The sequence below is a fragment of the Uloborus diversus genome, chromosome 1 (genome assembly GCF_026930045.1).
Source record: "Uloborus diversus isolate 005 chromosome 1, Udiv.v.3.1, whole genome shotgun sequence".
NCBI classification, from domain to species: domain Eukaryota; kingdom Metazoa; phylum Arthropoda; class Arachnida; order Araneae; family Uloboridae; genus Uloborus; species Uloborus diversus.
This window is the reverse complement of record NC_072731.1, coordinates 124,559,377-124,586,302: the sequence shown is the minus strand read 5'-3', so window position 1 is coordinate 124,586,302 and position 26,926 is coordinate 124,559,377. Positions and strand designations below refer to the sequence as shown.

General features: G+C 33.9%; 1 protein-coding gene across 1 annotated transcript in view; it reads right to left on the bottom strand.

The window, feature by feature from the left end:
• LOC129234764 (serine/threonine-protein phosphatase 4 regulatory subunit 1-like) overlaps positions 1–26,926 on the bottom strand; it is a 340,839-nt gene that overhangs the window by 312,077 nt on the left and 1,836 nt on the right. Inside the window, exon 3 of the mRNA XM_054868742.1 lies at positions 9,460–9,748. Coding sequence (XP_054724717.1) covers positions 9,460–9,748 — 289 coding nt within the window. The remainder of the gene's footprint in view (positions 1–9,459; positions 9,749–26,926) is intronic.

Below are 26,926 nucleotides of genomic sequence, written 5' to 3'. Positions count from 1 at the left end.
CTTGGCTCAAAAAGTTAAATGCTGAAGCCCTGCCTGAATTTCTTTATTACAATTGTTTTAAATACTATACAAACACATTTCTAGTATAACTTAACATAATGTAGAATGGTAAATAAATATTGATACTTTGCCCATCTGACAGACAGCCTCCCGTACCCCAATACTCGAAAAACACTCAAGAATGATATTCTCAACAGAAAAGAGTGGAAACACTGAACATTAAGTGTCAATGATGCAGTTTTGCGTCATCTCGAAATTAAAAAAAATTTCGTTTTTACAACAAAAAAAAAATTACAAAAAAATTTTTTTTTTTTCAAAATTTGATTTTTTACAAAAATAATTGATTTTTCACAAAAAACAGACCCTGTGAAAAATCCTGGACAGACCCCTGTGTAGTTTCTCTACGTCCTCACCATACAACAAAAATTTTCATTCCGAAATTGTTCAAAAAATCGAGAGTGAAGGGGGAGCACCTGACATCAAATGCCTGCATATACAGTTGGCTCTCTGATTAACGACTTTCAAGGGACCACAAAAAATCGTCCTTAAATAGAATGCTTTTAACACTATAGTGGACCATCTGGGACTGTGAAAAGTCGTCGTTAAATAGAGCGTCGTTAAAAAGAGAGTCAACAGTATCTCTTTTTCCATCCCCTCCCCCCTTTGATCAGGCACCTTGAGTACAATAACACTGCTGCACACCGAAAACAGTGTCAAAAAATTTTTAAATCTTCAGAAATGCTGCATTGCCATAAACACAAAACATAAAAATGATGAGCAGCTCTTCGATATTGATGATATATCAGAGTAGAAAATACCCATTAAAAAGATAAAAAATACAGTACATATTTGCTATACCCCAACTTTTAAAAATGTAAAGAAATAAAAACGGAGCCTCGCATTTAAATTGATTTCCGATTTTACTAGAAAAATTGGGAACATTTTGGCCATCTAAGATTTGCCTTTCTTTTTTTTTTTTTTTTGCAAAAACACTCTTTACAAGGAAAGACAATGAAATTTTATAATCATGTTTCCGATTTAGAATGAACAATAATCATATTTATATATGAAAAAAGTTAGTTTCTGCGATTATTTTTGAAGTGGTTTGTTTTTGCGAATTTCTGTTATCTGTTGCTTTCATTTTGTACTAACATCAATAAAATATGTAGTGTACAGGTTTTTCATTTTCCGTTTTCTTACGTTCCTTTTAAGGTTTTACATAGCCTTTCTGTTTAAATAGAGCTCTATTTCACTTGTAATCAAATATCAAAAAAAAAAAAAAAGGCAAATGGGAAATTCGGCTTTTCCCGTACTTTTTGGACAGTCGGCTATTTACCTTAATTAAAGCTTCTAACTGATGGTAAATAATGTATAATTGCTCCAGAATGTGCCAGTATCTATTTTTTCATTGTTTTGTTAAAACAGTAGGACTGAAGTCGGTGCAATTAAAATAAAGGTCGATCATAAACGCTGCATACGGCAAAAAGGTCACTTACGAAAATTTAACTTTTAAACACGCAAATGCTGCGGCGATCCTTCCAGAAATTACTGTAGTCAGTCAATGCAAAGCTCACGATCCGCTTGTTTCTTTTGGTTTTCAAAATTGAAACATGCAGAAAATTACCGGTTCAGCATAGTAAAATTAAGAATCAATGCACAATTAGAAGTGCTATACTAAAGAACGAAAAAGTAGGAAGAAAAGAGGAAAATAAGAAAATAAGGAGAGAGCTCTAAAAAGTAGGAGAAATAGGAACTATTCGGGGTCTGCATGAGTAGCTAGTTAACACTAGAATTACGGGAGGTGTCATTTTGACCCCAAGCAAACTTTATTTGCTAAATACCCAGGGGCGGATCCAGACAGAATTCTTGGAGGGTGCCATTTAAAGAAATACGATGCTTTGGAAAATTTTTGAGTTTTACAAATATGAATATAGCCCACCTTTAACTAGAGCAATTTTAAAAGAATTTTCACTAGTTGATGCAAGTTTAACATAAAGGCTGTAACCTTTCCAATAATTTTCCCTCTTTTCTTAACAAACGTGTGCATATATTGTCGCCTCAAAAGTGGTATTCCCATAATCAGTACTGTGTACTGAGGCGACTGTAAAGACCTTCTACTTGAAGAGGAAGCTGATATGAACCAATCATTAGTATAATATTAACTCAAAAGTAAATGGGGTCCGGGGAAAATTTTCGAATTCGTAGTCTTAAAAAGAAGTTTAGACAATTTTTTTAGGGTAGAAGAGGTTTGGTGGCGATCCCGTCTATTTTTCGAAATAGTAGCTCTAAAAATACAGTTTTAAACGATTTTTGATGATGTTAGAGGGAGGAGGAATTTGAGAGCCCAGTAAGGAATTTTTTCTGATTTAAATAAAAATACAATTCTGATTTTTTAATCTTAGAAATTTATTTTAGGTGCTGTGTTAAGTGTTGTAATATTAAGGGCTCTGGTGCGACACCCCCCCCCCCTGACTATATTTCGAAATTGAAACCCTTAAAAAGTAAACATTATTGCCAATAACGTTAAGAAAGAGATGATTCGGGGTTTCTCTGGCGGATTTCTTTTGCCATGGAGAGCAAAAACGCAGTTTAATACGATCTTTCCGTGATGATACGTGGAGGAGAAATTCGAGGGCCCACACCAAGAAATTTTTCTAATATGCAGTCTTAAAGATGCATTCTAATTATCTATGGCAATGGTAGGGGGGAGAAGATGTTTGGAGCGCTCCCGCTGAAATTGTAGCTCTAAAATGTTTTTAGATGATTTTTAGTGATGTTAAGGAGAGAAGAGATTTTTTAAAAGGCCCATCCCAGGAAATTTTACTATTTATAGGCTTAAAACATTCTAAAATATTTTTGGTAAGGTTAGGGGTTTAAGAGATTCTGAGGTCCACTCCCAAATTTTTTTCAAAATTGAATTCTTTAAATCGCAAATGTAGCCAATCCATGATTCATGAGTAACTTTTAGAAGACCAGCAATTTTTGAAATTGAAGCCCCAGAAACGTAATTCTGGTAGACTTTCAATAATGTTAGGGAGGAACGAGTTCTGCCCCGGAAAAATTTTGAAACTCAAGCGATTAAAACAAAATTTAGGCCAATCTTGAATGATGTTGGCGAAAATGAGAGGTGGGGGACCCCTCCCCTGGAAACTTTTACAAGTTATTTTTTAAAACGTGGTTTGTAGACCATCTTTGGTAATATTAACAAGAGGAAGAGGAGTGGTTTGGAGGGTCCCACATTAAAAAAGAAATGAAGAAAAATTACATAGCACTGCATAAAGCCAGGTTAAAACTTAAATCTAACTTTAACTTAATGTGCAATCATTAAATGTATAACGTTTTATCGGACACTTACTAGCACATATCCCTTTTTTTTTTCCCCATGGGGGAACTAAACATATGTAACAGGAGGAGCCCATTATGCTAAATGAACTCAAATATTTGGTGTACATTTGATATTTTTGAAATTTTCGTGGGGTTGGCCATGCCCTCCCTCAGGCACTGTTTCCATTCCTGTTAGACTTCATATGAATTACAATGAAGTTTATTTCTAATTTGAGCAAGAAAAGTGGGTTTAAAAAAACTATACTTGAAACTTCCTCAGCATTGTTTTTATATTCTTGTTAGACTTCAAGGAACAATAAGGATTTTTTTATATTTAGCTCCTAAAAAAAGTTTTGAAACTTTTTTTGAAACTTTTTCAGGGTGGCCATGGCCCCCTCTCATTGTTGTTAGACTTTGTATGCATTATAGGGGAAATGTTTTGCATTTTTGCTTTGAAAAAGGGGGTTTTAACTATTCTTGAAATTTTCTCGGAGGCCCCCATGGCCCCTTCCCTGGATTTGCCCATGAAATAATTTTCCGTATTTTCATAAAATAGCTTAATCTAAACTTGATTTTTCCTAAATAATAGTGCTGTTTAATAATATAAAGCTTTCGAGAATATTGATTTTTAAAAAAACCAAAACTAAATGGGGTCAAACTAAACACCTAACAGTGTGGGCGGTGCCATTTTGACCCTTTTGAGAAAAAAAAAAAGAAATGCAAATAAATTTACTGAGGCTGAAGCATAGCTGAACCTAAAAAATGCCTCTTAGAACGTAGCATTGCAAGAACATGAAGTATTTATAATGTTTTTGTACATAAGAGAACATTAGTCACAAGTTTCTGAAATGTAACTGAAACAGTGCTGGTTTAAGCGTTTTCAAACTTTTTTTAAAGGCTGCAATAGACATCCTTAATAGCTCTGAATCATTTAAATAAACTGCATTTAGCGCTGAGTTACTGTTCACAAGGCCCGATTAAGAAATCGAGGGGTCCTAGGCTAAATACTTTTTTGGGACCCCTGTATTTAAACTTTATAACTTTAGCCATTGACTGAAACAATTTTAGCCCTAGACTAAAGTAATTTCAGCCATTTGGGGGCCCCTAAATATTGGGAGCCCTAGGCCATGCCTATTCAGTAACCAGGCCCTGACTGTTCATAAGCTAGGGCTAAGGCAGAACATGCTGTTGAAGCTTTTAGCTTCAATGAGATGACATCTGCCTCCAGCTTGGTTATTCACTATTCCTGACTGAGGAGTTCTATTAAGAATGAAACTGCACTATCAGGTTGTGATAACCGGGCTGTCTGGTATATTTCATGATGAAACTGCATTTACTGTGAAAATTTTCTATTTTTAACTAATTTTTACAAATGTTCAACATTATGTAGGGAACTAGAGACGTAGCGAGTAATCGGTAACTATTCAGTGTTCGGCCTACTCGGCCAAATTTTGATCAGATACTCGGTCAATACCGAGTAGTTGCAAAAAATTGAATATTGTTCAAGACAGATATTACAATTTATAATAAACACAGGTATATAATATACTGCAATCACTAACAGTTCAAATTTACAAGCCACGGTTAAATTTTGAGAATAATTAGGTTTATATTGCTTCAATGGAATAAATCTTTATTTTAATGTCCCCAAAGTTAATAAAATTTATTTATAAAAAATTCGGCAAAAAAGTTAAGTGTAGAAAATATGGAATTTGCATATCATTAAATGGATTTAACAAAATTATTTATAACGAACGAAATTAACAAGCAAAAATTATTTATAAGGAATATGAAAATAACTTTACTTAAAAAATAAAACCAAATAAAATAACGTTAAAAGCACAAATGTGCAGGAACACTGCAGACATGTGTTTTGGCGTTACAAGGAACGCCTTTTTCAATGCATAAAATGTGAGCTCATGGATTTAAAGACATCTGACAAAAGTCGGATTTTTTTGTCGAATGTCTTTACATTCATTATCTCACGTTTTATGCCCTGAAAAAGACGTTCCTTGTAACGCAGAAGCATGTGTCTGCAGTGTTCCTGTATTTGCTTTTAAAAATTATTTATGTTTGGCGGACTAGAACTATAATAGATAGGTATAATTTGTTTTAATTCTAACTTGATTAATCATACCTTTTGTTTATTTTTAATTTTAAAAATAACATTTTTCTAAAATTTTTGACTTGAATATAATTTTTTAAATAATGCATAATTAAAATTCAGCTGGAATATTGTTTTAAAAACTATTACCTATATGGACATGAAGGTTCCAATAAGTTCAAAATGCACCACGTATGTGTCGGTGGTTCTTCTTAAAACATAATTGGTACTCGGTAACTCGGTACTCGGCCGAGTAATGAAAGGCTGAGTACTCGGCTACGCGGCCAAAGTGCTACTCGGTACGTCTCTATAGGGAACTATGCAGATTTTTTCTAAGAGGGCAAAATGACCGCCAGTGGTATTTCTAGGCAATATGAAGATTGCCATAATTCTAGTGTTAACGCAATGCAAGACAAAACAATAAAATTGTACCACAATAATTAATAGCTAATGGAAGGAAAGGATTAATTATAAACAATGATACATCAATAAAAAAAATACCTCAAATAAGTTTGACAGAAAAAAAGAATGTTGCTACCTAAATGTGGTGCCGCCTACTACAGAAATTTGAAACTAATTCAAAACTGAGAGGAAAAAAACAGCATTCAAACAGAATTCAGAAAGAAAAAGAAATAATCAAAATAATAATTATAATGAATAAAGAGCAAGAACATGGTAGCGACCCCCAAGGGGGTCGCGAAGCATCGTTTAGGGGGTCGCAACATTATCCCTATCATTTCATTGCAGAGTTGAAAAAATGAAAACATAGGGAGAAAATAGTATCATTTTAGAGTAGCATCAATATTTGAGCGCAATAGCAAATCCAGAAGAAGGGCTATGGCGTAACCATGGGCACACAAAATAAAATAAGTTTAAGAATTGAAAATGAGAAAGATGTAAACAAACAATGCATTCAAAAAGCGTTATTGTGGAAACACGAAATAAAATGGTTAAAAACTGGAATAGCGAAGAGATTCTTGAACTTCATTTAATTCCCTTGTACCTTTTTTTCTAATGCAGATAGAGGGTCAAACTTTCGACCTTAGGTCGAGTTAGATCTGAAGTAAAAAAAAAACTTCTCAATGGAGTCAAAATGAAAACTGTGGGACAATTCCTTCACTTTTTATTGATGGATTTAATGAAGATAGAAGCGCCTAAATTTCAACTAAGTCTAAAATAATTTGAGCTAAAAACGCAAATAACTCGAGCCGTAATCAAGTTAGAGCGTTGAAACAAATTACGTAGAACATGGGAAATTCTACGCTTTCCAACGATATATAATATTAATATATGCAAGTAATTTTTCACCTCCATATTCGGAATGTATGTAAAAATTGGGCCTAAATTGGAACAAAAAAAGAACTATTCATCGAACTTTTTTCGAACTGGTTTGCAAACCTTTTCAGGACTTAAAGGAACAAATTGTGAAAATTTCAGCGAAATCGGCCGAGTAGTTCTCGAGTTTTGCGAGTTCAAAGACACAGACACTTTTTTGGAGACTTCATTTTATACTATGTAGAGATATATATATATATATAGGGGAATCATAGGGGTCGCGGGGTGTTCAGTTGGTGAAAAGGGGTCGCGAAGTGACCTAAGCTATCGAAAGTGATCTAAAGCTTTGTCCTCATGAAATGAAAGAAGAATTTGCAAACTTACATCAACTGGAATGAACTCAATGAGGAAACTTATTCAGATGATAGGTTCAAACGTTTCAAAAAATTATATGTAACACAATTAGAAGGCCTGGAAGTTTTACTAATGCAGCTAAATTGGCTCAGCCTCAGTTACTGAATAGGTGCAAAATAGAGCGTTTGAACTTCAGCCAAGAAGTCATAACCTATGGATACAAATGATTTTATCTGACGAAAAGAGGTGGAATTTGGATGGACCTGATGGACGGAAGTACTATTGGCATGATTTACGAGAATAAAAAGAAATATTCTCCAAGCATCAATTATGTGGAGTGGAAGCTCTGTCAAGTTTTGGGGGTGACTTGCTTGCAATGGTGTGGACTCAGCTGCATTCGTTTCAGGTAAAATGAATTCACAAGCATATCAAAATGTCCTCGCAAGTTTTTTTTACCATTTACCAAATACAGAATTTATTGCTGGAAAACTGAAAATATCAGCAAAACAATGCACCTATCTACTAGTGTAACAAAAAAAGACTCCTTGTCAGCAATGTTGAAAGTTTGAGATAGTCAGCTAAGTCTCCAGATCTGAACCCAATCCAGAACTTATGGGATGACTTAGCATCAAGAAGAGTTTATGCAAATAGGAAACATAAAACTTCATTAATAGAGCTGAAAACTACAACTGAAGATGAATGGAACAAAATATATCTTGAACTTTTTCAAAAACTGGTTTCATCCATCAATAAAATATTTGAAATAATTCGAAGAAATGGCTCCTACACAAGCTTCTAAATCCTCGTATTTTTTTCTTCTTACGCTTTTTGTTTTTTTACTTGTATTTTTGAGGTTTCTAATTATCAGCTGAATGATTATTTGATCTTCACCATAAGATGTGTCCTATTCTGCAAAAAAGTTTACTGGTCTAAAAAGTTTTTACTGATGAAATTACCAGAAGTCTAGAAACTAAAAATAATTCTGCAGACATGTATTTTTGTTAAAAGCACAGCAAAAAACAGTAAGAGAAAGAAGTTTGGTAATCCTCAAACTGTCTTGCAAGTGCAGCTTTCAGACTATTGAGGTATAAAAGCTCTGTATTTCTCAAAAAAATAAAAATTCCTTTTCTAGTTTATAAACAAAACCGATATTTCCCATTCATCTGAATTTGCTGCAGTTTAAGTCACAACGTTAGGTTTTTATATAGCCGAAGAAAATAATGAAAATATTATTGATTCATTTTGACCTCCTTGTGTGTTGAATACATATTAAACAGTTAAAATCTCTTAATACTACCACTTTTAATATGAAATCTTGTCTAATCTAAACTTGTTGATCATTAAGTTCGGTTTCATATTTAATAACATTAAATATGTCATGCAGAACACGATACATTAATTGAAAATCTTTCATAAGACAAACTAAAATATCTGAACTCTTTGTAAGAAAGGTTCATTATTAAATATTGTAACTTTATTGTTTAGAAACCATTCATCATTTTGTGAGGTTGCAAAAGGATAATTGTATTTTGAGACGGAGCTGTTGAATCTTTTGCATAGAGAATAAAGCCCATACACTTGTTTACCTGAGGATGTTTCAATTTAGCAAAGATAAAACTCGAAATTTCAAAATCGAACAGCAATTGTCCATCATCTTTTTTTCAAAAAACGCTGAATTTTGAGAAATCAGTAAAAATTACTCATTCCCATCATTTAAGATTGATAAGACATAAATTTTTGTTACTTTATATGCTGTAAATAATCTTTTATACTAAGTGTACTGGTGGATATCCGACATAAAATCCTTACCTTTATTACTGCACCCTAATCACCATTTCTTTTTCTATGACTATGCCTCATTTTACCCATTCCAGAAAACTACCAGGCACAATATGACAGGTGCAAATTTCTTGCACATTTCCATTCCATTCCTAGAAACAAGAAATCCAACAAGTAGGGTCCTATCGCAATTTGTAATTGCGAAAAACATAATTTGAATTCATGATGTAAAATTTAAATGAATGCTGGATGTCCCCCCGCCACCTTTCCTCCTAAAGTTCAGCCCACAAGTACAAAAGTAAACTTAAACAATTGAAACTGAAATTTCATCGACATTTTAAATAATAACCTGAACTCATCTCGAACATGTTTGACCACCCAAACATTGCCGTTCCCCTGTCGGCAATAATGGTTGCACAACACTTATTTGATTATCTGCTGAATACTCACATTTACAGACATTTTAAGACCTACTGAAATTTGTGCAAGCTTGTTAAATATTTAATTTCAGGGACAAACGATCAAGTAGTTCCTTCATTCAGTAACTGAAGAACAAAATAAACAGAAGTCCGGGACTTCAACAGTCCACTAAGTTAAAAGTTACAAATAGTACAATCACTCACCTGTCTGTAGCAAGTTCACTAACAGCCAGAGTTTCTAGTAGTGAAAAACAACGATCAGCAAACGTGTCCACATTCAACTTGTCCAAGTCAACAGAATCATATTCTATGAAGAAGTCCAAGAAAATTTTACTCTGAAGGTCTTTAGCACGTCCTTCCTCACTACTCTTTACTCCCTGATCATGACAATCCCTCTCCTCCTTCTGTTCATCATATTTCCCAATACGCCGTCCTTTCTGCTTCTTTTCCACATCATCACTGTTTAAGTTGAGCAAAAAATCTAACTCATTGCCTGAAATAAAAGCAAAAGCTTAGTCAAATTCAATTGCAAGCATTTTCATTGCAAAATTATTAAGTGTTAGCTTCGGTCAGCAGTTTTTACCTTCACTTTACGAGAGTAGTTTTGAGCTGGAAATCACATAATGTCTTAAAAGGATTGAATTGGAACTCAAATTTATGATAAATGAATAGTCGTTATCTTGCAGCTTGGATTTGGTCATAATATATAATTAAACAATAGATCATTTTAAAGTATAGTAGAACCTCGATTAACCGATGTTTCTGTTAACAAGCCAGTAATGAAGTCTTTTTTTTTAAATAATAAAACTTGAATAAAAGGATGAATTTTAAATTTTAAGGGGATTTTTTTTTACTGGAAAATTGTGTTTTTTTTAACCCGTTCGCACCCAGCGTCACGCGGACGCTACGCAACGATTCCTCTCCTATCAGCCCAGCGTCACTTATCCGCTACGCGCTCTGATCGACGCTGTAGTCCCAGCGTCACGTATATGCTTTCTCGAAATGGAACGATTGAATTGAATTTTTAAATGATACTAGATGGCGCTAAATGGCTATAACTTTGATCATATTCGAGTCACATGGTATTTGACCTTCATGTACACGCTTTAGTTTCTTATTTGGGCCTCTCAATGGGATAGATTTTTTTTTTATGTAAACAACAGTGAATCACTGCTCTGCGCATATGATTTATGAGGTCTCAATTGCTCTTGCTTATATCTTTGCTTCTCTTTTTTTTACGAGTAATTGAAAGAGATATACATCTAGCTGAATAAATTATGGGGGAGGGAAGGAAGGTTAAAATATTTTCGCGTATGTGTTCCAGACTTTTGGGATTCCCCGTTCGATGAGAGTACAGGAATGAGTTCAAGAGGCCTGAAGTTTATGATTATTTTTGAATCCTTTCTGATATTGTTCTTCTGTATTTATTCTTTTTCATTTGGGGATGGGAAACTGCAATAAAAATGATTAGCGAAGTGAGTGAAAGGGAATGTTTTCGAGTGAATTATGAAGCAGTTTTGAAACTTGTCGCGTGGGAAATATAACTAGTTTAAATTCGTTGACCTAAGTTGTTTTAATCAAAATTATATAAGGAACATATTTTTTTGCTACATTTCTTTTTCTTTGATTCCACACTCACGATGTCAAACTCTAACTTTGTTTTTGTGCACATATCATTTAATTTTGTGCACATGGTTAAAGTTTTAGTATTCTACTTATTTCGTTCCTTCTAATAATGTAATAGTCTTTATATTAGTAATTAGTAATCAGTAGTACATTGTTTAAACAAAATTAAAATTTCAAGCCATTATTTTGAGATGCTGATTTTATATGAATATTTTTGTTCAGTTAGGCTTAACTGCTGTAAATGCTCGGGCCGATGGCGGCGTTCCATTTCAGAACGTTCGGTCCCGTAGCTGCGCTTCGTTTTCCGAGCGCTGGTCCTCAAGGGGTCAATGCATCTTTCAATATTTAACTTGATACAGTAAAAAAAATTTAATTGATGTTATAAAACTTCCTATAAGTTATTATTAGAATGAAAAACTAACGTAAATAAAGCACAAATTCTAAAGAAAATACAACTTAAAGCTATTCCAAGGCTACAACGGAACCTCCTCATCAGTGTAAAAAAACTCACCATTCAACCAGAAAGTTGTGAGAGAACTGTGTTTGCTTGAAAATTTGTGTTTTTTTCTTTTTTGTTGATTTTTCCCTCTAATCATACTGTAGCACAAAGTTATATGATCTTTTTTTCATTTACTACAAATTATTTTTCATTTTATTTTTTTAACTGTAAAACATTACTTTTTATATGTTTGTCTTCATCTTTTAAAAATATTCTATTGTATTTTAAAAGTTTGCAAACCTGACAAGTTTTTGTACGAAGTTTCTATTAACCGACATTTCCTACATCTGAGTCGCTAGCGGTCCCAATTAGTTCCGATAATCGAGGTTCTACTGTATTTATTATTAAATGAAACAGTTAAGTCTTAAAAGCTAATGCTAAAATCCATACCGCAACTAAACATAGTATAAATGAAATAAAAATGTAAAATTACACGATTTTAATATACAGTAGACTCCAGTTAATCCAACTCGCTACTATCCCGACTCCATACTATGCGGCCTAGTAAAGAATGTTTGAAATCAGTCATTTGTTAAGACTGGTCATGGAAGTGCATGGGGAAAATAAAGAATACATATTTTCGAACCGTCCGTGAAAATTCCTGTATAAAGTATTGAAATATTAGGTTCTTCTAGACTAATATATGGAATTGCACACTAATTTTGGATGTTCTGTCCATTTTTGGCTGGCTTCTTCAAAGTTATTAGATAAGAAAGTATTATTTGGTGATATTTGAATTGAGGTTTTCCTGATAAATATAATTTCTAAAGCTAATTTTCGATGAACTGTAAGAGCAATTGGTGGAATACCCGCAAGAACATGCAAAGTGGTATGAGCTGATGTGTTATATGCAGGGTTGCCAGGATTAAGAACAGTAAATACGGGACAAGCTTCCAGGAGTGAAAGGGGGGGGGGAGATTTTTGAGACGTCTATTCGTGATAAATCTGAAAAATTCAATCGCAACAAAGCATTGAACCTCAAAAAATGTCGCTTATCAAAGTATAAAAATCGTTTTCCTTGCGATTGACGACCCATGCGCAGAGATATATTTCCAACATTAGTCAATGAGCAAAGAAAAAGCAACCATTCGGTTCCTCACAGTCTTCCTCCCAAAACAAAAACATACAAACCAAATCAAATGAAAAATAATTTTTGCGTTTGCTGCCACATGATTTTCTTACTGCTCATTATTTCACATTTTTTGTTTTACTCTTATTTTTTCCCCTTAAAATAATGTCTCGTTTTGTAAAATATTGTTATCAGCCAGAATACGGGACTTTAGCCGTCCTGTATGGAAGTTCCACGGGATGAGGGACAATTTTTCAAAATACGGAACTGTCCCTTGAAATCCGTGACGTCTGGCAACCCTGGTTATATGCTCCTAAGACAACAAGGAGGAAATGACGTTGAATAGTTCCTAATTTCTTCAGATCTTTCTGCTTCAAAAATTGACCCCATACTGCAACTCCATAAAGAATTGAAGGTTCTATTACTGTTTGGTACAGCAATCTGCATAGTTGGATATTTGCTCCCCAAAATTTTCCAGAGATGCATTGTAGCTTACTCTGAAGAAGAACTGATTTTTTATGGATTTTTTCCAAGTGTGCTGAGGAGCTGAGCTTTTTACCCAGCCTGACTCCAAGATAATCAATTTCTTAGTACCTTTTGATGAAATTGTCGCCAAGTTTTATGATGGGCTGTCGAACGTAGTTTCTAGGTTTAGAAAGAAATAGGGATTTTGTTTTCTCCGGACAAGCATGTAACAGGTTTTCTTGGAGCCAAACATGCAGTCTTCTAAGTGCTTCATTGGCTGAGGACTCGAGTTCATTCCGAGTTGAGGCTGACACTACAAAGATGGTGTCATCTGCAAATGCTTGTATATGGACGTTTTCAGGCCGTGAAATGTCAAGTAATGGTGCTAAAACAAGGTTCCAAAGTTCTGGGCCACTACAAGACCCTTGTGGACATCCTTTAAATAGGGTTGCGTTCACTAAAGTGGAACCTGAAAAGATTGTAATATTTCTTCCTGATAAAAAACTCTTGTATAATTCATAAACACCACTTTCGCACTTCGAACAAAGGAGTTGCTGCAATATTGATGTCCATGTTATATTGTCAAAGGCTCCAATTACTTCGATTGAAATCAATTGGGTCAGCCTGTCATTATTTATGTAGTTGTAAATTTTATCAAAAAGATTTTGTAAAGCATCCTCCGTAGAGCGTCCAGATATGAATCCAAATTGATCAGGACTATTGAGACCAGAGCTATAAAGATGGTACTGCAATCTGTTAAGAACAATCTTTTCTAGAATTTTTGATAAAACGGGAAGTAATGTGATTGGCCTGTAGACGTAAATAAATTAAGTGGTTTGCCATGTTTGTGAAATAGAAGTACACCCTGTTTCAGAGCTTTAGGAAAGTATTGAAACTGAAGGCAGGCATTAAAGAAATTCAGCAATAGATCTGGAAAAACAAAGTGAACATAACTCAAAATACAGGAATCAAGGCCGTCATAACCTGGGGCTTCATTATTTGGCAGTTGTTTCATAGCAAAATTTACTTCCTACGATGTGAATGCTGGAGACTCTGGTAAAGTGACTGAATGGTCATTGGCTTTTATATCATGTGATGCCGGAGGGAAGAAATAATTTCTTCAGAGTCATTGAATCCCATTTTTTCTTGCAGAATTGATGGCAGAACAACTGCAGGGTTCATACTCTATTTGGATAAAAAAATTCCATGACTTTTCCAAGACTTTTTCATGACTTCAATGAAAATTTCCATAACCTCGTTACACGAAGAGAATAGCACTATTTTATCTCAAACTTGGTAATATTTGGAAATGAGCATTAGCAAAATGCAATATTGATGTCCATGTTATATTGTCAAAGGCTCCAATTACTTCGATTGAAATCAATTGGGTCAGCCTGTCATTATTTATTGTCATTATGAATGCCACACCCTCATTGAAGCACTTACTCGTAATGGAAAAAATATAAGTGCACACTTAAAAAACTATTCTTATTTGTCTTCATCATATAAATTTTCGTAAAGTAAAAATGCAGTGAAACAAATATGATGATGCTTAAATGTTTTTTTTTAAAAACAGGCAGAATGATATGGACCGTGACAAAGGTTGAATGATTCATCACTAAGTTTCAATAAATTTGCTTCAAAAGTTTCCTTTTAGTGTCAACAGTGCCTTTAATCATCCACGTAACTTGACAGTATTTTGGTTCTTTAAAGTAAAGCCACATAGTTTAGTTCTTTATGTTTCTAAACCAGATCTTTTTTGAAAAAAAAAACATTCAGTAATGAATCAATCTTCTGCTTCAAAAGTAAATTTGTTTTGTTTACAAATTGGCATATTTTCAAATGTATATAAATTAATAGATTCAGAAATTCCAGAACACTTGTAATTCCCGACATTGAACGTAGTAGAGGGTCGCATGAATTAGTTTTGCGTGCCGTATGTTGGGCACTACTGTTTTAGAGCATTAGAATTCCTCTTTTTCTGTATTCTATCGCCTGACTTATAGATCTTTATTTTCTAAAACTTTCAACAAATTAAGATAAACTCTGATAAATTTAATAATAAAGTCCTTACGAGTGATGGAATCGAATAGAACTTGCATGCAATTGAATTGCTTTTTTTGAGTGGGCGTGGCGAAACTAAGAACGTGAAATTTTGCTACTACAGAATATGAAACATAAGAAGTGTTGAAAATAACAAAAAAATCAAAATAAGTGATGTCCAGGCAGTAAAATCACATCGCAAAAAATGGCAAGTGGCAGCGACAGAAGTGGATGCAATGAGATTTAAAAATTCAGATTTGATTTTTGAAACGTTCTGTTTTCCACTTTCAATAGCTTTTATGTGCTATACTGTTAAATCACTCAAGATTTGTAATGCTCCTTTCGCTGCTGTTCCTTTCTCTTTGTCCAGGATATTTTTCCATGACTTGAAAAAAAATTCCATGACTTTCAATGAAAATTTCAATTTTCCATGACTTTTCCAGGTCTGAAATTCTGTTAATTTTTTTTCCATGACTTTCCAGGATTTCCATGACCCGTACGAACCCTGCAACTGTCTTGAAAGCTATTTTGTACGGTTTTGCATAAGCAGTTGTCATGTTAGTGCAAAACTTTTTCCAGGCGTCTTTGCGAGTTTTTCGGATAGTTTTCTTGTTGAGTGAAAGATGTTTGCTATATATGGTATGGAAATTGACTTTCAGCTCTGGCTGGGATTGACGTTGAAACCGACATCTACAAGCTCTAACCTTCTTTTTGGGAATCGTTAGTTCTTCACTCCACCAAGACGGTTTGGACTGTGTTTTGAAGCATTTGAGTTTAAAACTCTCTTTAGCGCAGCAATGTAGTTTAAGGTTAAGAGTTTCCAAGAAAATATCCAGTTCAGAAGTTGAAGTGGTGTTTGTAAGATCTTGAAGAAATGGATAAATGTCATGTTTTATTTTCGACTTAAAAACAGAGGCATTATATTTAGATTTGAAATGTACGAAATTTATTGTTTCAACTAACTGATGCAAAGATATTAAAATATGAGTGATCACTTAGTGAAAGATCTTCTAAAACTTCCCAGGAAAGAGATGTGCTCACATGCCTTGATAGTGTTACGTTCGGCCATCCTTCACGTCCTCCTTTTGAGAATGTTGGAGGAGAATTAGCAGAGTTGTGTATATTTAAATTATTTGTTGCAATGAAATCCAAAAATAGGCGGCCTCTAGCATCTTCATCAGAATATCCCCAGACCCTGCTATGGGCGTTAAAGTCACCCCATAATATTATACATATTGCAGCATAATGAATAACGTCCAAGCGAAAGAATCACATAGTTAACAGCAACCAGCAAATTTTATAGAAGGGGATGCAATCTGATTTTGATATGCATCACAAATTGAGGCTGACATGTAAAAAAAAAAGCTAAAATGCGTAAATTTAAAACCTAATCCCTAAAATATTGTTATGCATATATGAGGAGTAATCTATAAAAAGGGAACATATATAATGTTTAAAATACTCGTTTCTTTAGTATTTTCTGTATCTTTCAGATTAACTCGATCAACCCCTCTCGTCTCTGGACTAAAAAGCGGGACAAATCCAGTTTATTAAAGGGTTAAGTTTGGCTTTTGAATCAAAAGGTAACATATTCTGATTAAATCTGTGGGACGAAAGCATTTTTTTTTCAAAGGAGAATCTTCACTTGGTTTTTAGTTTTGAATTTGAAAAGTGACCAAACATCTGCTAGATGACATGTTTTTTTTTTTATTATTCAAGGAAAAGACAAATTTTGCTACCCTTAAAGTGCATCATGGGTGCAAAATTGGTGATGTGTTCAAGACGAAAATATTTTGAGCACCCCCCTCCCCCCTCCCCACATGCGTGCTTAAGGAAAAATTTATGAGGATAAATGTTGTAGTTTTTATCAATGGTAGTTTCGGAATCTGTATTTAATCTGAATTTTAAGATTTTGTCTTTTCTAACAACATGGACCAAGTTTTAATTGTAATATTTAAGCATATCATAGTTCAAAAATCTAAAAACGGCCAATAACGGGGAGTCTGGGGCTCTCCCCCAGAATTTTTTTTAAATAGAAGTCTAAAAATTGCAGTGGCAAGCCATTTCGGTAAAGTTCAGGGAAAGGAGGAATTCAGGAACTCTCTTACATCAAATTTTTCAAACTGATAGTCCCAAAATCACAATATTAGGCAATCTTCAAAAATATTGGAGAAAGGGGGGGGAGCTTGCTCTCCTCGAAATTGAAGCTTTAAAGATTTTGAAATTGAAGCTTTAAAAACGAAATTGTACTACATCTTTCATAACATTTACACGCTCTTTGAATGCATTTGAAGGGATGGAGTTCAAGAACTCTCCTTCAGCAATATTTCGAAATTAAAGTTCCAAAAACGCAATTTTAGACTATGTTACGAGTAAAAGCGTTCGGGGCTCCCCACCATTAGTTATTTGCCAATCTTAAACATTTTTATTGCAGCAATAAAATCGCTTGGGACATAAGATTTTCACTTTTGCAACATAAATCAGTTTTGATCGGAAAGTCTATTCAAGATAGCGCAAACAAACCAGAAAAGAAGGAAAGGTGGGGGAAGGGTATGGATAATTATGGTAACTGTCACCATTCTCCCACACAGTTTTCATTTGTAAAAGAATTCTTTTACAAGATAGCAGGTGGTAAAATTAGCAATAAAAAAAGAGCTTCAGTGACGTAGATATATTTTTTAAACGAATAACACTATCCAATATTCATTAATTAGAAAAAAACAGTAGATGAACTGACTCCTCATCCCAGGAAGGGCCCCCGAATCATATCCCTCAAAAGGCACTCAAATACAGCCTAAGGAAGCATTTTAAGTATTTCATTTCAGCATCAAAAAATTTATGACCGCCTAAAAGTTTTAATACTTTGAATTCGGAAACTTTTTGACAGAAGCTTGCGACAGCCTTCCCACTTAAGTCATCCAATGTAGCCCAAAACAGAATTCAACAAAGGATAATTTTTCGTGCAGGGCGTCAAAATGCCCCCCTCTCCTTGTGTGAAGCAGGCACACTAAAGGCAGAGTAAGTTTGCTTAAGATTTATTTTTCTATTGAAAGATCAACTCCCCTTCCCACATCGCCAAAGACAAAAGACTTCAATTTCGAAAATGTTTCGTGAAAAACCCCAGAGTTCCCTAACTCTTAACTCATTCAAAAATAGCCAAAATACTATTTCAATACTTCAGCATGGAGAAATTTTCAGGGGAAAGAGACCCCCTCCCCCAATTCTTCCCCCTAAGTTCACTAAATATGACAAATTTGCGGTTCCCCCTTTTCATCGCCGAAGTTTTAAGAATTTAATTTCTAAAATTTATTGAGAGAAAGCCTTTGAATTCCCTCTTTTTAAGTCTCCCAAAAATTACCTAAAGCAGAGTTCTGAATACTTCAGCTTTGAAGGGAGAGGGGGATCCCGAACCCCACCCTCTGCCTGTATATTCATTAAGTTGCGGTTTTAAGACTCCAGTTTCGAATTTCGCCTAAAGAGAGCCCCCCCCCCCCTTCCTCTTGACATTGCCAAAGACAGCCTAAAAGTTTTAAGATCTCAATTACAAACAGTGTTTGGGAGATGGTCCCAAATACAATTTGTCTTCAATCATTTAAGTATAGCCTCAAATAGTTCTTAATACATCGGCTACAAAACATTTTCAAGTTAGAACACCGAAACCATCTCTCATAAATTCACTAAAAATTGCCTAAATTAGTTTTTTTTTTTTAAGACTCCAGTTTTTGAGACATCACCCTCCCTACTTTACATCATTAAGGATAGCCTAAACCTTTAAAAAAATTTTTTTTTTTACAGTTCGCAGAGGAGAAATCCCGAACCACTCCTAACTTCAAAAATGACTTATAATAAAGTTTTTCAATTTTTTATTCTGGAGCCCTTGAGTAGCCCCCCCCCCCCTCGCCCCTAGATTCTCCAAAATATTAATGTTTAAATTTCGTTGGAATTTGCAGACTTACCCTCTTTGTAAGAGCAGTATTTTTTCGCAAACTCATGCTGCCATTATTTTTTTTGTTTCCTTTCTCTCTCACTCTCTCCCCCCCCCCCTCCCATATTTCCATTCTAGCGAGTGTGAGATTGAAAGTCATTGGAATTTAGTGATTCCTCAAGTGTTAGAATATTTTACCAGAATTATGTCAAATATGCAGGAACAGTTGCCAATTAGTGTTTGAAACCAGTTTGTAATTTGCCTCCGATTTCCAGAATTTTTATTCTCATTGAAATCTTTAAAATCTCAGACAGTTTCTGTTTTACCTGGTATGTGGATGCCCTCCATGTGGCGTACACATTTCACTCCATCAGTAATCACCCTCAACCGATGATTCAGATTCAACTCTAAGACAATTTAACAGCGCACATAATTTTCATTTATGCATGTAAGTTTGCAAAAAAAAAAATGCAAATAAGAAAAAAAGAAAGGATGATCGAAAATAGTAAGTGAAAAATAGAGACGAAAGGCGATCAATTTGAAAAATTAGCGAGAATAGCGAGCAACTCCGCGGTCAGCAATGCAATGAGTTGGAAAAAATAAAGCTACCTAAAAAAAGTCAAACGGCCCTAGACCAAAAGCATGTTGCAAATGAACAAGCCCATGGCGGAAAATCAAGAGAATGTCGATGTAAATTTGTGGTTATGGAAAGGTTCAGTTATTAAAGCATATTTTTCAAAAAAAAATTTTTAGTAAAAAACTGGAAGGACAATCACCGAATTTCTTCCCGTCTTGGAAATTTTGTCCAAGACAGAAATCCGTCCTGAGACGGAAGGTCTTGCACAGCCTTCTTCGGAAAAACCTGTCATCAAATAAAATTTGATGACCATGAAGTCAAAGGAGAATGTCACTGTCTTGATGAATAAGACATTGTCTAGTTTAACCAGCAACTGGGTTTTAACAATTTGAACTACTTTTTTCTCTTAACAAATATAGTCCACCTTTTTTCAGTAAGTTACCACCCAAAAGCCAGGGCTAACGCAAAAGTACATGAAATACATGGCCTGCTTAGTCATTCTATCCGAGGTCTGCAGTTTCGTGCTCATTATCACTCATCAGCGCAAAATAGGAAGTGACTGAGCTGGAGGTGGAAAACCTCTTAAGGAAGCCAAGAGTGCCAAACAATCTGGTAGCTAATATAGAAGCACTGACTAGACGAGTGACCAAAGCAATGGTTCGCTTCAACTCTAATATTGAAGGCAAGGCATGGTATTTTCAGTAAGTTACCACCCTATAGCCAGGGCTAAGGCAGAAATACATGAAATACACTGCCTGCTAAGTCATTCCATCCGAGGACTGCAGTTTTGTACTTGATAAGCAACATTTAAACACAAAAATGATTCTTGTGCTTCGTAGATTGTAACAGAATAGCAAGCGAAAAAACAAACGAGAAAAAAATCTCTCCGTCTATCCTCTTTTTTTTTGCTTTTTCATTCAAGTGTTTGAATCATTTCCTGTTAGCGGTTAATGTCTCAATAGTGTTAGAAATTTCTTTTGGTTTTTAAAATGTCGAAAAACTTTATGTGCATTTTATTTTGTTACTTTTGATTAAAGTTTATGAAACAATTTTGTTTTTTCGTAACTGTAATATCCCAAAATATTCTTGGCTCTTCATGTAAATAATCCATAAGTACCTCTATATTTCTTTTCGGTACGGGTAATGCTGTAGTAAATGTATAATTTCTCACATTATTTAAATAATTACTTGTCTTTAAATCTTTATATATTAATACAGGGGTCTGTCCAGGATTTTTCACAGGGTCCGTTTTTTGTGAAAAATCAAATAATTTTGTGAAAAACGAATTAATTTTGTGAAAAATCAAATAACTTCGCAAAAAAAAAAACATTTGTTAAAACGAAATTTTAGAATTTAGAGATGGCACAAACAGCATCAATTAAATTTAAAGTTGAGTGTTTTACTCTTCTATGTCAAAAAAATCATTCTGAAGTATTTATCTGATATTTGGCGGCGGGGGGGGGCATCGCTCTCTCAAGTATCAATATTTATCTACCATTCTACATTATGTTAAATTATACTAGAAATATTTCTGTACAGTATTTAAAATAACTGTAACAAAAAAATAAATAAAATAAAATTCAGAATAGGGTTCAGTATTTAACTTTTTGACCCAAGACACTCTTAAAAAGCACAGAATTTCGTTTAAAATTTATAAATTCCGTGATTTTAACAAAAATAAAAAGATATTTTAATTGTTTACCTCTTAACAAAGCGTAATAAACATTAGAAACGCGAAAAATCAGATTCCTATAGCGGATAAAAAGAGATCGCAATTCTCAAAGTGAAGGCATCAAAAGTATAAAAACGGCTTGTAAAAGAAATATTTTTGATAAAATTATTTTAAAATTGTATTTTAGGGTCCTATGATAAACATTTCATTAATATCTGTGAACACAGTTGACGCAAAAAAAAAAAAAAATCTATTCAGCATTTTAATTTTTGACTCATAACAGAAAATGGAATTTTGCTTTAAAAACTTGAAATGAGAGTTCCAACAAAAATAAAGAGACTTTTCATTTATTTGCATCCTAATAAAGCGAAGTTAGCTTGAAAAAAGAACAAAATATGATTCTCATATCGGATGTTAAAAGATTGCATTTTTCAAAATGCAGACATCTAAAGAAAAAAAAAACGGTAATTAAAAGAGTTTATTTAAAGTTAATCATCCTTGTTAACATCGAAAAATCAAAACCCATATAATTTTCTTCTAAAATAACAATTAAACATCGCACCGCACCGCAAAATCGCAAATATTGACAAGCTGGTAAAATGATAAGAATTTTCTAATCAAGTCATTATAAAGGTTTAACGCCAGACGCTGCTAAGTGGTGATAATTTTGAAGTTGGTAACAGTATCTGAAGAGATCATATTTTTTCCCCACCCTTACTATCTATCCCTTTGCAGTTCTAAGTTCATTTCGCAGATATATATTAAATCATGAACGCAGGGAGAAAAGTGCTTACCAATGCCTTTTCAGAAAAGTTTACAACACAGCTGCTAATTAGCTGTGATAAAACAAACAACCATTATATTTATTTGGCAGTAGCAATTATTTATCACTTGCAGGAACATCACAAGAGTGCCAATTTTTTTTTTTTTTCTCTCAAAATTAGCCGATTTAGTATAAGCCGATCCCTCTAATTTGACTTCAAAAAAGGCTCCAAAAATTATCGGTTTATACACAGAAATATGCGTTATTTTGTTTTTGCTCTTTCAATAAACAATTTGTGAAAGATCCGATCTTGTTTATCAGAATTTTGTGAAGGGTCCGTTTTGTTTGATCGGGATTTTGTGAAAGGTCCGTTTTGGTTGATCGGATTTTTGTGAAGGGTCCGTTAACAGACCCAAATATCCTCTGCCCAGACCCCTGTAATAGGCAAGTTGTTTTCTTTCGGTACCGATTCCTCCTCTGTTTGTGAACCGATTTCCTTCATTCTTTCTTGTTTAGTAGCTATTGCCAAGTTTTAGTGTCATCAATAAAATTTTTTGAAATTGTACGCTAATTAACGGAGATATTAATAAAAAACCCATTTTCGTCCTAAATGGTTCTTTCTACGCAAACTGATGGTCCAATTTTTTCGAATTTGTTATGGTTGGAAAGGTCTTTAAAAAATACTCTTAACGAAAAAATTGTCAGGGCGCCCAAGGTCCAATAACCTAAATCCATTAGAAAAAAAGTTATAAGCGTTTTTAAGTTAGCGAAACTCAAAAATTTTAATTTTATCTCTTTTCCATTGTTGAAATTTATTGTTGGAAGCGTGAAACATTAAGTTTTAATTCATTTTTTAAACCGTTTCTTTGACACGAAAAATGCATTTTAGTGCTTTAAGCTAGGTATGGTTGTAAAGCTCGTGAAAACTACTTCTAAAATCGTTTACCCCCGTTTACGGCAAAAAAATGAAAACCCGCTAAGATGAGTAGAAAATACTCTAGAAGCAATTATAAGTTAGTGAAAATTCATTTTTATTTGCTTTTTCACGCGACACAGCATGAAGAAATTGCTAGATAATATTGGGGAGTTGCCAATCCTCGCTTGAGCATAAAGAAATGAAATACTTGCATTTTTTTTTATTATTATTGAGGCTTTTTGGGTAACTATGGGCATTAAAAATACTTTCATTTTGATTATGTTTTCGCGATTTTAATATTTAAATAAATCATTTTACGGAGTGAGGGAGGGAGGACTTTCAGTTTCGATAAAATTACTTTCTTCTCACAATAGTACCTGCATTTGCTATCACCAGCAACAAACCTCAAGGTGAAACTTTTGATAAAATAGGCGTATTATTACGTCATCCAATGCTTTAGCATGGACAATTATGTTGCCGAGAGTAGAATTCGTTCATTTGACTGTTGAAAATTTTATATTTCTAGCGGCAACGGTCATGCCTACTTTTACAAAGAATATTGTTTATACAGAAGTTTCACGTATTAAAGGAATTTTACGGTATCATTTCATTCAGGAAGACTTCCATAATTGTGAAATTGGCGAACTTTATCCATTGGTGTAAAATTTTTGGCACCGAAATGCCAGCGCGAGAAATATTTTTCTTTTTCATTCGTAAAAAAAAAAAGATTAGAGAAATGTCTATTTGCAAGGAGCTGACTACGAATAAAGTCCCTTTTTAAGGAGGGGTTCATTAAATTAACCGTACCTGACAAGGGGGAGGAAATAAATGACAAGAGGAACATACAATGGAGAAAATGTGACATCAAGCCTTTTTTTTTGGTAAGAAAGTTTATTAAAAACAGTATGACATGTGGCAAAGGGAACAGGGAACATGGTGAAGTGTGAAACTTTGTGACAAAGGGGAGAAGCATCAAAATTTTTGAAAAGAGCATTAGTCGGTTATTTCCTAAACCGTAAACATATCGCAAAAACGATTTTTTTTTTAAATAAAATTGCACTATTATTATGATGTTCAGTGTTTATGACTGGACAATTTTTAATGTAGCAAGTACCATTCGTTCATTTGTCTGTTTGAAATTTTATATTTCTAATGGAAGAGGTCAAGGAAACTTACTCAATAATATTAAACTTTTTAGAAGAAATATTGTTCATGAACGTTCATTTACGTATAATCTGAGTTTTGTGCAGCATCATTTCATTCGGGAAGATTTTGATAATTGGCGCTCTTCATTTATTGGCACCAATTGCAGCGCGAGAAATGTTTTTTCTTAGCATACGTAAACAAAGAGTAGGGAAATATATATTTTCATACGGTTGCCACAAAACAGGGGCTGTCCACGAATGAAGTCCCGCTTCAAGGTGGGGTTTACGGAATAGTAACAGTTTGTGACAAGGGAAAGGGCTCTTCATCTATTGGCGTCAAATTTTTGACACCAATTGCAGTGCGAGAAATATTTTTTCTTTGCATACGTAAACAAAGAGTAGGGAAATATATATTTCCATACGGTTACCACAAAACAGTGACTGTCCACGAATGAAGTCCCGCTTTAAGGTGGGGTTCACGAAATAGTAAAAGTTTCTGACTAGGGAGAGGAAAGAAATGACAAGAGGAACATGCAATGAGGAGAATGTGACAAGCTTTTTTTTAATAGGAACGTTTATGAAAAACAGCGTGATATGTGACAAAAGGAAGAGGGGAATGGTGAACTGTGAAACTTTGACAAAGAGGGGAGATGGTCGAAAATGTTGATAAGTGTGACATCAGTTATGCACCGCTCTCAACCATAAACAAATCTCAAAGATGACCTTTTTTTTTAAATTGTACTATTATTGCGACGTACAGTGTTTTCGAATGGACAGTTCATACGGGAATATTTCAAAAATTGTATTATTGACGATTTTTATCCATTGGCGTCAAATTTTTTGTTTCCAATGCCAGCCCAAAAAATGTTTTTCCTTTGCATTTGTAAACAAAGAGTAAGGAAGTATCTATTTGCATAGGGTTAGAACAAAGCAACATGGTATCCAAAATAAAATTAATCAAGCCAAGAATTTGACGACCACACCAATTTCTCAATGGGGCTGTTTTTTTCAGTCAAAAGTACTACTTTTAGTCACTGAAATTAATAGAATAAACAAAAGAAATAACGCGAAGCCAGAAAAAACTTTTGTTTTCTTAACAGTTATTTTTTATTAATGTTTCAAACGTTTGATTTTGGAATTAAAGCGTGATCTTTATGACGTTACATGTGATGTACTTTGGCGCGCTACTCCACTGCCGTGCTAAATGTTTACGCTTTGCTGTCAGCCACCTTTCCACGCTATGACAATATCCGCTGTGTGCTAATGGCATCAGTGAATGGCATTTCATCGCTTTTGATGTCATGTTTAGAAGCGTAAAAACTGAATTTCAATCTGCGCACCGATTAAAATATTTGTTAAAAATATTAAATTTTCAATAAATTATTTAAAAAATGGTTAAAACCCATGTTTCTAATCTTGCTCTTGTAGAAAAAACACTTTAAAAATTTCGGAAACGTCCCCATTACCGAAATATCCCTTTTCATCCATATATTTTGAGATTAACAGACAAAAAGCAAAATTGGAATAAATTATTACCTTTTGCCATTGTGTGTACGTATAAAAATTGTATGTTTCCAGATATGGAGTAAACAAGAGTAAAAGTAGAAATAAAAATGTTATCTTTTTTTGTGCCATTCACATTTTTAAGTCAAGATTGCCGCCTTTGGCGCCTATCTACCCTTACGATCTATCTCTAAATTTTTCATCTATATTTATTTTAACCTCTCAGCCCATTTCATAATAAAATAAAGATCACTCAAAAAATTACTTTTTTTTTATTTAAGTAGAGCAAAAAAAAAAGTTATCTCCAAAATTCCCTGTAGTGTGCAAAAAGTAGCGTTTGACAAAGAAAAAAAAATCTCGCTGTTTTTATTGAAATAAATGCGCACAACTATGAAATGTAACTTAATATAGATACAGCAAAATGTCCAGCTTGGGCGGGGGGGGGGGGGGGAAATGGAAAAAGAAAAAAATGCAATCCCTAAATAAAACAAAAAAAAAGGAAAGGAAAAAAAGCAAGCGCTGCCGGTAAAACGATGTAATTGTAAAAAAAAACTATTGCGTATTTTTAAGAACTTTTTTCTTCTGAAGAGGGCAAAATGTTTTTACTATTACCAACTTAAATTTTAGAAACGAGGCTTTGATACTTCTCGCAGGATGATTAGAAAAAAATAAAACCAAGGAAAAAATGAAAATTAATTTTTTCAAAAATTCACAAAAAATTCAAAAACTGCTCTAACTTTAAAATTTTTTCATTCATCATATTTAAAATTAAATTTCCTACACTATAGTACAAAAAATATTTGTGTGGTGCGATTGGTTTGGGGTCTGTGAGGTAAAATGTACTAAAAAGTGTAAAAAAACACATAAAACATTAAATAACTTTTTTCTAATTAAAATCTCGAAAATTGAAGCCCGAGGTGCACATCTTTGGCAAAAACTGCAATTGTAGGTATACCAAATTTCATCTTTCTAGGCCTTACCGTTTTCCCGGGAAGCGCGCCACACACACACACACACACACACACACAAACATCTTATTTTATTATATGTATAGATATTACCTTGTAAAAAAAAAACTCATCAGTATGCTAAATATTTTATGAATTTTTAAGAAAAGGAAAAAGATTTTTCCGGTCAACAAAGATTTTTATTTGTTTTTTACCGGCCCGTGGGTCAAAAGAGGTCGAGAAAAACTCAGTTAAAGCAAGCTCAGATGAATTAAAGCAATGAGCACTTCTTAACTCTGTTGAAAACTCTGAAATATGATCAAATGTTGTAATTACAAGTTTTAATCATTTCCAGTACCTGAATTCAATGTGAAAAATGTCCAAAACGTGGAATATCATGAATCAAAACAAAACTAGGAACATTCTCTATTGAAAGAAAACACAACCCTGGTACTATTTGTCAGTTATCGCTTATTCTTTTCTTTCTAAGCCATGCTCTTCTCAAGGCAAATTGAAAATTT